The sequence below is a fragment of the Solea solea genome, chromosome 19, assembly GCF_958295425.1.
Source record: "Solea solea chromosome 19, fSolSol10.1, whole genome shotgun sequence".
NCBI classification, from domain to species: Eukaryota; Metazoa; Chordata; class Actinopteri; order Pleuronectiformes; family Soleidae; genus Solea; species Solea solea.
Genome location: NC_081152.1, coordinates 13,868,795 through 13,879,532, shown reverse-complemented (window position 1 = coordinate 13,879,532; position 10,738 = coordinate 13,868,795). Strand labels below are relative to the sequence as shown.

At 41.3% G+C, this 10,738-nt stretch overlaps 1 protein-coding gene across 2 annotated transcripts in view; it reads right to left on the bottom strand.

The window, feature by feature from the left end:
- Positions 1-255: 255 nt before the first annotated feature.
- Positions 256-10,738, bottom strand: part of rai14 (retinoic acid induced 14) — a 35,566-nt gene continuing 25,083 nt past the window's right edge. The window contains exons 8-21 of one of the 2 annotated variants that reach the window (XM_058617477.1): positions 8,617-8,723; positions 8,352-8,536; positions 7,710-7,735; positions 7,405-7,491; positions 7,039-7,119; positions 6,502-6,627; positions 5,988-6,089; positions 4,497-5,213; positions 3,924-4,405; positions 3,175-3,343; positions 2,881-3,048; positions 2,616-2,774; positions 2,451-2,516; positions 256-1,926 (exon numbers count right to left, since the gene is read on the bottom strand). In XM_058617477.1, the coding sequence (XP_058473460.1) occupies positions 1,840-1,926; positions 2,451-2,516; positions 2,616-2,774; positions 2,881-3,048; positions 3,175-3,343; positions 3,924-4,405; positions 4,497-5,213; positions 5,988-6,089; positions 6,502-6,627; positions 7,039-7,119; positions 7,405-7,491; positions 7,710-7,735; positions 8,352-8,536; positions 8,617-8,723 (2,562 nt within the window). In that variant the 3' untranslated portion in view covers positions 256-1,839. The remainder of the gene's footprint in view (positions 1,927-2,450; positions 2,517-2,615; positions 2,775-2,880; positions 3,049-3,174; positions 3,344-3,923; positions 4,406-4,496; positions 5,214-5,987; positions 6,090-6,501; positions 6,628-7,038; positions 7,120-7,404; positions 7,492-7,709; positions 7,736-8,351; positions 8,537-8,616; positions 8,724-10,738) is intronic. The other variant, XM_058617478.1, reaches the window with a different exon arrangement.

Below are 10,738 nucleotides of genomic sequence, written 5' to 3'. Positions count from 1 at the left end.
GTACTAGACATAGCCTCAGGATTTAAGTGACAAAATGCTAAACTTCAACAGCCTATGACCAAGTAACTAACGGTTGCTTAGCTCTGTTGCATTTGAGTTGTAAAATGCTAATATTTCAGAACCTTTTCATTTCAATCTGGTTTATATTAATCTCAACCAATGTGATCTTAGTAATATATTATAAAACCTTTTCAGAAATCTTTCAGAAATCCTTCAGAAACCTCAGATGTCATGGAAAACACAAACAGAAACCCATCATGGTGCAGAATCTTGAAATTTATTAGTGTGGGCCCAAAGAGCAATTGGCAAAGAATAACATTTTTCATGTCACTACAAAACAATTTTGACTTCTTCCTTTTCCCTTTCTTTGTATGAAACATTTCAGTCATGGCTAAGATGTTTGATATCGTCGAAGCAGCGAGATAAAGGCATGAATAAAAGAAATGACGGTTGGCGCTTCAGTCAGTCTGATCCAAGTTCATTTAATCTCACTCCGCTTACACGGTAGTAGTGGTTGTGTGTATTTTATGATTAGTTGTAAGGTAAAAAGGTGATGCGACTAAAGGTGTGTGGCTTTAAGTGTAGTACTAAGGCAGATGAGTGGCGTGAAAACAGTTCATGAGCCGTTAAGCTCAAAGAAACATAGTCTCAAACACTCAAAAGTACACGTCTGTACCTACAACACAACACTAAAAGACAAAAAAATAAAAATAACAAAAAGAACTTAAGGAAGCCTGGTGAAATTAGCATATGTGGTATTTAGTGCTAATCTGTTCTCCGTAAGTGCTGCAGATCTGAAAAATTGTAAATAACTAAGTGCAGGCACCTGACACATGGGAGAACAAAATACATTATGCAAAATTTAAACATTTTGCTTTCAGCGAAAAATCATGCTTTCCAAACAAGAAAACACAAAAAAAGAGAGAGAGAGAGAGAGAGAAAAATATCTTGCCTACAAATGATCCATCTCTTGGGTATTTTTTTACCTGTAAACTGTAAGATATCAATACAACAGTAACATAACGATCAACTTATTTAGATGTCACTAGATCACACAGTGCATTGGTGTACTGAAAGAAGACAAGGCCGTAAAACTACAGCTGTCAAACCTCTTCATTTACGTGTACATGACTTAGAAAACATGGCTGAACAATAAAAGTTCTGTAAAATACGTGCTTATAAAACGTCGCACTAGTAGGAAAATAGCAATACAAATACGAGTCGTGCTTTTCATCGAGAGGAAGTTGCGGCCAAAAAACATTTCCATGTGATTTGGGGCCGGTGCTGAGCAAAGTCGCGTGCATCGTTACGATGGGAACAAATAATTTAGATGGTATCGGGAAAAACCATGTAACATTTAGACAGGTAAAATAAAACTAATACTGTTGTATCATAAAATAGATACTATTATTTCCAGCAGAGTCTTTGTAACAGCAAAATGCATGTGATTTTAAAAGGTGACTGCACTGCAGTGTAGTGTCGACGTACACGTGTTGTACATTTTTTTGGCTGGTACGTTACCATAATTGACCAACTTCTACTCCTAACTTCCCAAAAACATCCCCCATCAATGAGTCGATGACCTTCAGATCATAGTGGGTAAGAATGACATACGTACAGGTGATGAACATACTGAAATGATTGTAAACATTTAAGATACAGGAGGTTTACCGAGAGGCACGTTGCATTGGTCTGGCTTGTTGTCTGGCACGAGCGTGAAGTGTGAACTGTGAAGTCGGACTGAAGGACTGAAGGCTGTGGAGACAAATGTGTCCCAGAGCAGCAGTTCATCTTCATTTCAGTCACAACATGCTTCAGGGAAACCGGACCCAGTGAGTCTCAACAGGCCTCCTTGGCTTGACTTGGCATCTTGCACATCATCAGGATCTGCTTCAAGGCTTTCTGGACATCCTCATCCATCTGACCCTGAAGGTACATGACACAGGTTCATTTAACTACAGTAACAGTCATGTGTTATATGACATAATATTATGACCAGTTGTGATTTAAAACTGGTGTTGTTATTATTCTTCATCTTTAGTCTTTGTCAATGAAAACAGGCTCTGTTTAGTGACTGAGGGTGCATGTGTGTGTATACAGTGACAGAGCAGGGGCTGCTTCTTTGTGTTTCCACTCATACTACTGAAAATGTTTGTAGACATGTAACAAATCACTTTCTGTGTGGGAAAATCACTGGGCAACATCAGATTTAGACACTGTACCGAGAAATAGAGAGAGCCGATGGGCTAAAGTTTATATGTAAAAGTTAAGCAACTCACTTTAATACAATATAATGTTATCAAACGATAAACTAGTTCAGTCTTCATAAGTGTCCCAAGCACAATTGCTCTCATGCATGTTTTAAATTAAAACTAAAACCATCTGTATCTGTCCCTTAAGTGGAAATAAATCTCGATTTGGGTGTAATGTAATCCAGTGAATGAGTTTACCTGGACAGCATAGAGGAGGTGCATCCTGTAGACTGATACGATCTCATGATGCTGCTTGTTTGACTCCTACAAAGAAAACACATGATTTTATTGCGTCTGTGTAACGATAGATATTTTTGTTTTAAAGTACATTATTATTTTCAAAAAAGATAGAAGGCATCATACAGCTAGCTGGTACTGTAGCTGTTTGATCTGCTGTTGCATCGTCTCGAGCTGCTGGTTCTGCTGCAGCCTCTTTGAGGGCGAGCCAGAGCTGTAGGAGAGCTGTGACAGACTGTTTAAGGCATCCTTCAGCTTTCCCACTTCCCGTGACAGGTCGTCTATCTGAGGGGGGGGGAAACGACATACAATGTGGTTAATATAGGAATCTGGGAAGTGTTGTGTGTGTGTGTGTGTGTGATAGTGACTGCTGCAGTGGTTTACAACTCACCCTCTTGTTTTTCTCTCTCTCGGAGGCCACATGGTTCTCCACCAGCTGTTTGAGCTGACACACTGCATCCTGGGACTCAGCCAGCCTGGAGGACAACGTCTGGTTCTCCTTCTCCCTTGACATCAGCAGCTCCTGCAGGGCTTCTCGCTCTGCACCATTATCTCGTGCCTGATGGATTGATAAGAGATTGTTTAGGTAAGCCTTAAGGGGGAGAAAAAAAATGTGAATTTGCTGTTGTGATGTGAAGATTGCCATCGTTTCAATCCCTCCATGGACTCCCCCTATTCTCCTCACCTTCTGCCATGCCTCAGCAGCCTCCAGAGCCATCTCATCCTGTTTCCGGAGGGCCCCCTGGAGGAGCTGGGTCAGGTGGTTCACCTCGCCCTCCAGTTGCTCTCGCACGGTCTCATGCTCCAGACGGGACACAGAGTCATTTGGGGCTGAAGCTTTTTCTGTCGCCAGTCTTTTGGTAAGCACACAGAAACAAGTGAAACAGTTACATACAGTTACATACAAGTACATACAGTATATACACTCACCAGCCACACCTGTTCATCTATGCAAATATCTAGTCAGACAAGCACATGGCAGCAACTCAATGCTTTCAGGCATGTGGACATGGCCAAGATAACATTGTGGGGTTAAAACCAAGCATAAGAACAGGAAAGAAAAACGATCTAACTGACTTTGAATGAGGCATGGTGTATTTTAGAACCTGCTGATCTGCTGGGATTTTCATGCACAATGATCTCAAGAGTTCACAGAGAAAGAGACAATATTTAGTGAGCAGTAGTTATCTGGGCACTTGTTACAACCAAAGCATGCAAAAGACAATTTCTGAATGCACTGAAGGGAGGAAGACCACTCCTAGGTGTGTACCTAAATAAAAAGTGGCTGGTAAGTTTGTGCATAAATGTAATTAAATGATTCCTCTATATTTTTCTCTTACACAACATTAACTACTGTGTGAGCCCATTGTAAAGTCTGTAAGGCTCTAATCATAGCAGACAAAGCAGCATCGCATCTCATCAGTCGTCTCTCACCTGTTCTGAAGTGCCTCCACCTGCAGAGTCTTCTGCTGAAGCTCCTCTTTCAGTGTTTCTGATTGGCTTTCCAACTCCTTGATGGCATTTCCCAACGATGACATCACCTGAGTGTGATCAGAGAGGGCCACGGAGCTCTGTGCCTGAGCCTCTGCCTCCTGCTTCAGCACTGAAATCTCTGTCTGGGCAGCTGTGCACTGCTTCTCTGTGTCGGCGAGCAGAGCCTGCAGCTCCTCCACCCTCCTGCTGAGCACCTGGACCTGCTGTTGCTCCACAGAGGGAGACGACGGTGCAGCACTCTCAGCTTGGGTCTCATCCAACTGTTTCTGCGCGGTGTTTAGCTTACTCTTGGTTTCGCTATAGGAGTGTGAGAGTTCAAGCAAGCGGCGTTGCAGCCCGTCAATGACCTCGTTTAGCTCAGCCTTCATTTCTTCAAAGTCTTTGGCTGCAGCTTCAACAGGCACTGTTCCTCTCAGTGCCTCCTGAAAAAACAGGAAGAGAAACAGTATGTATCAGTGAAAGAAAAGGAAATGATGATCGGATGAAAAAACTGTTGTAATATTCAACACTTACCTGGAGCACCCTGATCTCCTCCTGTGCGTCCTTGTACAGCTCCTCAATCTGTCCAGTCCTCCGTTCTTCCTCCTTCATGCTCAGTTTTTCCTCCTCGGTCCTCCTCAGTGCCTCTTCCAGCTGTCTGATTCTCTGAGTTGCCTTCTCTTGCGCAGATCCTGACTGGACGAGCTGCGCTTTTAACTCTTTTAAGTCGTGTTCAAGTGTGGATGCTATTCCTCTGTGGATCACCTCGCCTTCTTCTCTGCCCATGTGTTCCCTCAGTTCCTCTACCTCCTCCACTGCATGTTGGTATCTCTCCTGTGTGTCTGTCAGCTTCGCCTGCAGCTCTGCCAGACTCTCCATCAACTCTTTCTCTCTCTGCTTCTCCCACACATCCTCCTCTCCTTCTCTGCCTCTCTCAGGTCTCAGCTGAGCCTGAAGTGAGTGGTTTTCCTTCCTGGTTTCCAGCAGTTTTATCTGAACGCTCTCGAGTGCTTGTCTCAACAGTCTGATCTCCTCTTTGCCGCCTCCTCTTCCCCCCTCACTGTCTTCATCCTCTTGTTCGACAGAAACACCCACTGATCTGTCGTCCCTCTCCGTTGTGGTTTTGGTGGAAGGGACTGGAGGCAGTGACTCAAAATCATCATGGGTGGAGTGGAAGGAGGAGTTGGAGGCCATGCTGTTCGGACGGCTTGTGTCCTGCAGATCGTTGTTTCCTTGGAGGGACGGATATTTCTGTGTGACCAGAGTGCGGGGTAAGAACATTTAAAGCTTGAGTGTGTAACGCTTGGTCTTTTTGCCTCTTTTCGGATGAACATTATTTGTATTTGTATTATGTCAAGCAATACTATCAGACCTGACTGAGGAAATGTTTGTGTGCACACCGACACCACAGGGATAAGAAGCATTTATCCCATCAAACTGCTAAATAAACACATTTTTGAGCAGTTGATCTGACTTTTAAAACCTCTTGTGGTGGATTCTTTCTGTTTTCAGCTCTCTCGCTTTACTAGAATAATGTTGCTTTTGCCTTTGCCTTGACATAGGTAATTACACAGTGGACAAAGTGGAGCCTTTAGGCTTTATAAGCAGTGTGTGAACTCATTTGACAGTGGTTTGAAGGTCACAGACATTTGTTTATACTTACAATTTTAAGGAAAACAATCTTTTAGAGTATTGTGCAAAGTTGTTTTTGTAGAGATTTCTGATTAAAATCTTAAAGCTTTAAACATAACAGGATGAAGTAATGAATTATCCAAGGCTACTTTCTTACTCTTAACCACAAAAGCTATCTCCATCTACAGGAGGATTTAAGGTACACATGAAAAGTGAAAGAAAAAAAAGTTTACAAAATAAAATTGAAGAAATAGCGATGCAGGTTTCATTTATATTATAAAAAGAATTCTTGTAGTTTGACTCTTTGCGTTTGCATACAGTATATCCAACACACACCCCTCTCTCCTTGACCTTGTTTATATGTTTAAGGTTCAACCGAAAATCCTTGCATACCTTAAGTTTGCTTGAAAGTTGTTGGTTCTCCAAAGTAAGAGCTGTAATCTTGGCTTGCAGAACAGAAACGAGAGCTGCAGATGCCGTATAACTGTGTTCAACCTGTCAACACACACACACACACACATTGTGCACAGAGAGGCATCAAAGCTATGTTAAGGACCACTAGCTACCTGCTGGAAAACAAAACGAGTTGTGACAAGTCCAAAGCTTAGGTTGGACCTCCTACAAGAATGTTAAGGTGAAAAGGTTCAGCAGTTGTGTGTTGTTAAAGTTAAAATGTCTAACATAAAGAAACGGGGTTTAGTTCCATTTTAACGAAACCAGAGACAATGGTGTAACATAGAGAAAAGTCAATTACTTGGACAATATAGATGATCCATTTACAAAAGGTTTAGACACTATAAAGACATTTACTGTCTGGGCTGCTGTACTTTTTTTTTTTGTTAAATGAAAAGTCCATAACTTCTAAGGTAACACAGAGACATCGTGTCACTGTTTTGCCAGTTATCACCTTGGTTTCCAGGTCAGGTCCAGTCACCATCTGCTTCAGGTCTTCGATCGTTTCCAGCAGCATGTTTCTCTCCTCATGGAGCTTCTCAACCTCCTGCCTCAGAGTCGTTCCTTGAACCTCGACCTCCTTAAAACGTAGGAAAGGGGGAGGAGAGAGGGGAGATGAGTGGTGGTGAGGAAGTAGAAGGAGAGGGGAGGGGAGACCAACACGAGATAGACAAGGAGGAAGAGAAAGTGAGACGGATACAGAGATATAGAGGAAGGTGAAAGCAGATTGAAAGTGTACCAGTGTACCATTTTTATTTTTACTACATAATGTGCTGTATTTCTATAAATCGAGTCTCCTAATTCCTGCTCTTTACTGATAACGTATTAAAGGCGTTTTGTATATTTTCCTTGACCATTTTAATGACTTTTAATCACAGGTTATTGCAGAAACATTAGCGTATGGAATAAAGTCTGCCTGTTGTTTTTTATTCACATTATTAGATTTAATTTTATTCAATTATTTAGCTTGGCTGACTGATTTTTACTATACCTTGTAGCTGAATCTCTTGGGAGTGTCAGAACCAATGGTCCCGGGGGAGGTAAGAAGCGAGGGAGAGGACGGTCCAGAGCTCTAAACAACGGATAAGGTTTAAATTTGAGTGTCAAGTTCTGGTTCAATTAAAAAAAAAAAAACACATAAAAATACTGCATGCAAGTAGTTTGACCACATGTGGCATTTTACTACATGTACTGTGCTTTTTAATAAAGTGATTTCAGGTGAGAAAAGACTTAGTGATAGAACAATAATCTTAACAGGACAAGTCGGACTATACTCATTTCATGAATATACTGCGGACGTGCATTAATGTAAGACGTGAAGTGCTTATACTTATAAGCTCAGAGTACATGCTTTTACCTGCTGTGGACTAATAGGAGGTGGAGGTGCTTTTCGTTTTTTGGGAGTTGTGATCCGTTCATCACTTAGCTTAGCTACGTGATCATGCTAAAGAGCCAGCAAAGGAGAAAGAGAAGAGGGGTGATCGAAAGAGAGGTGGAATTCAGTGTTTAGTGGTTAGTAAAAAGGATCTGTCAATCATTGAGCTACATGTAAGCTGATAACTACATTATTGGCTATACAACAAAAACATTTAGCTCTGCATCACGGATCACATGTTGTTGTTTGACTATGAGTGTTTAGGTTAGGAATTAAAATGGTCTTACCTGAGGACTTCGAGGAGACTTTGCGTCTGTAAAAGGACAAAAGAAATGTTTTTATTGACAGAGTTTACATCTTCTTACAAAAGGTAGTAGCAACTGTAGAGAGGCAAATGGTACAAGTTTATAAAGTCAGTAACGTTTGAACTCCTCCAGATGGCAGTGTTGGCTGCAATGAAATGAGTGCAGGAGGAACAACCACCACAGAGATGATACGTGTGTGCGCCTGTGTGTGTTTGTATAAATATATGTGGAGGCACGGCCACACGGTTGGTGTAGTGGTTAGCATGTTTGCCTTTCAAGCAAGAAGACGTGGATGTGTGACCCGGTTGGAACAAGGGCCTTTCTGCATGCAGTTTGTGTGTGCTTGGGTTTTCCTCCCACAGTCCAAAAACATGCAGATTCTTGGAATGGACACTCTAAATTGACCACAAGTGTGAGAGAGGATGGTTGTTTGTCTTTATGTGGCTCAGTGATGGACTGGCAACCTGTCCAGGGTGTACCCAGTGGCCCCCGCAACCCTCATGTTGAGGATAAACCAGTAGAAGATGAATAAATGAATGTAGAGGCACTATTAACTTATTATATACATATTATATATTATATACACGTCATGCTCAGTACTCAATGTCCTTGTCCGACTCTCACCTGGAGTCTGCTGTCTGCTGAGAGCAGCTGCAAGCGCAGTTTTTAACTCCGAGTTGCCCGACAGCCTGGCGTAGTGCATGACATCGTGACCTTGTGAGTCTAGCGCTGACATGTTTGCTCCCCGCTGAAGCAAGACTTCGACGACGGACACTGCGCTGAGCTCACTGGCCAGCATCAAGGCTGTCCTACAACACACAAGCACAAATATCAATGCCCAGCTCAGCATATCGTCACTTCTTATGACCGTTTTCCTTATTTGTTATACCTTTCACTGTTGTCACAAGCGTCGATATCAGCGCCACAGTCCAGCAAAGCACTGCACACTTCAGCATGAGAGTGTTTGGCTGACAACAGCAGGGGGCTGAGTCCATCCTTTGAGACAAATTAACAGATATAATAAGTAAATATCAGGTCTTTAATTCAGGTCAAGTCACTTTATTTGTACGCAGTTTTAAGACGGTGGAAACATCTTACAGACAGCACATAATAATACCTGAAATAAAAAACTAAGTATAAATAGAACTGCTGTACCAATACTAGAATGGATAAATAAATAGATATTGCAGGAATACAATTATATAAAACAACTACATAAATGTGCAGTATTGCTTGTGAAATTGCTGCTTTGTTATATTACTATTTTTTTCCCCTCCTGGCAGAGGGAAGAAGCTGAAATTCCCAGCTTATCGTATGCGACATAAGGACGAGAGCCCAGACATGTAGTCAGGCAGGTGTCTGTGTGGTGAGACAAGTCTCAGATCCATGTGAAAAAAAAAAAAAGACACATGAATGTGTCCCAGTCTACATGATTTTCACAGCCTGTAAACAGAAAAGCCAAAGTGGTCCCACTGCGTAGAGTGGCCTATGATGAAATATGAGCAAAGAAAAAAAAAACAAAACTGCAAAATTATATATTTCCAATTTGAAATGAAAGGGTTGGAAATTGTTTTGCCATGATTTATATGACCGGGGCAGGGCACAGACATCCCATGTTTCTTACTAAGATTGATGGAACCTAACCTCTAGCTTGACCCTTAACTAAACTTTGACCTTCTATTACCTCAGTGTAGCCTAAACATTTGATTGGCTGGGACTGTAGAGGGTGGTGTGCAGTTACTGCCTGAGAAGACTTCGTTCAGCGCAGTAATGTCCACTTCGGCGAGTTAAAGTCATATGTAGCAGTGAACGTCACTCAACACTGAGCTATGAATGCATTGTTTATTATATATATAAGCAGCAGATTAGCCTGTTCACATACAATTTGCCAAGTGAAATTATCGTTCATTTAATTATAGAGGACCTGTACAACTGGGAAAAAGCAAACAAAGGTGAAGAAACGGAACTATTTCTTTTTGTTTTGTAATACAAAGCTGCAGCTTCATACACCACAGACTAAAAAAAAAATATGCTGTGGCTTCATGTGAGTTCTGCTAAAAACTTTAACAGACTTTTGTGTGCTCTGCTCTGCCTGTGTTTCTGTTGAGCTGGTTACTCTGGCAACTAGAAACAAGAAGAGGCAGAAACCGTTTTCTTCTCAAGGTCATAGATTCACTGTGACTGTGTGGACAGATGTGTGTTCATTCTACTTTTGTCATGATACCTGGAGGCCTTCTGAGTTTGTATTGTGATTCGGATTAATTAGGATTCTACATGTATTGTGATTCAGTAGTACTGATAAGTGCAATGTTCCTGTTGTCCTTAAAACCGAGGGTCATATTTCAGTCAGTCTGGCATTTGTCTAAATAGAATGGGACAGTGGTGCATAACGTGTTCAACACAGTGTTTTCTAATAATAATAATAATAATAAGTTTTAGTTTTGCCTCCTCTGTGTTCACTGAGCTGAAGAGAGCCTCTTAAAACTGGACACTGCACAACATGTTGTGAGCCCTTGAATTATTGAAATTGAAGCCCCTGCTTCAAATGCAACAGAATAATGTCACTGGATAGCAGATACTTAAAATATCAAAAAGTAAAGTGTTGCATTAAACTAATATTCTAACATTCTTACATGATGACATGTTTACAGAACTAATTATATTAATATTGATATCTATAAGCAATACACTATGAATCCTGTGTTTTGAATGTAAACATCCATAAATAAAGAATAAACCAGAATGCAGAAATGCTAAATGTTCAAAAGTACCTTAAATGTGTACGTCAGTACAGTATTTGAGAGGTTTTCGAGCTCCACAAACAGGCTGTTGGAGAATTACAGGCCCTGTCTGTGAATCACAAAAAGCCCAAGCTTCTTTTAAGTCGATGAGAAATGTGTTTCTTTTAAACGGCAAAACATGAGGAAGCTTTTATACAACCCACTGCCGACGTCTCTGAGCTGACTCGGTGTTTACATGTACTTGATTTTCTGTAAACAGTCTTTGTCTAA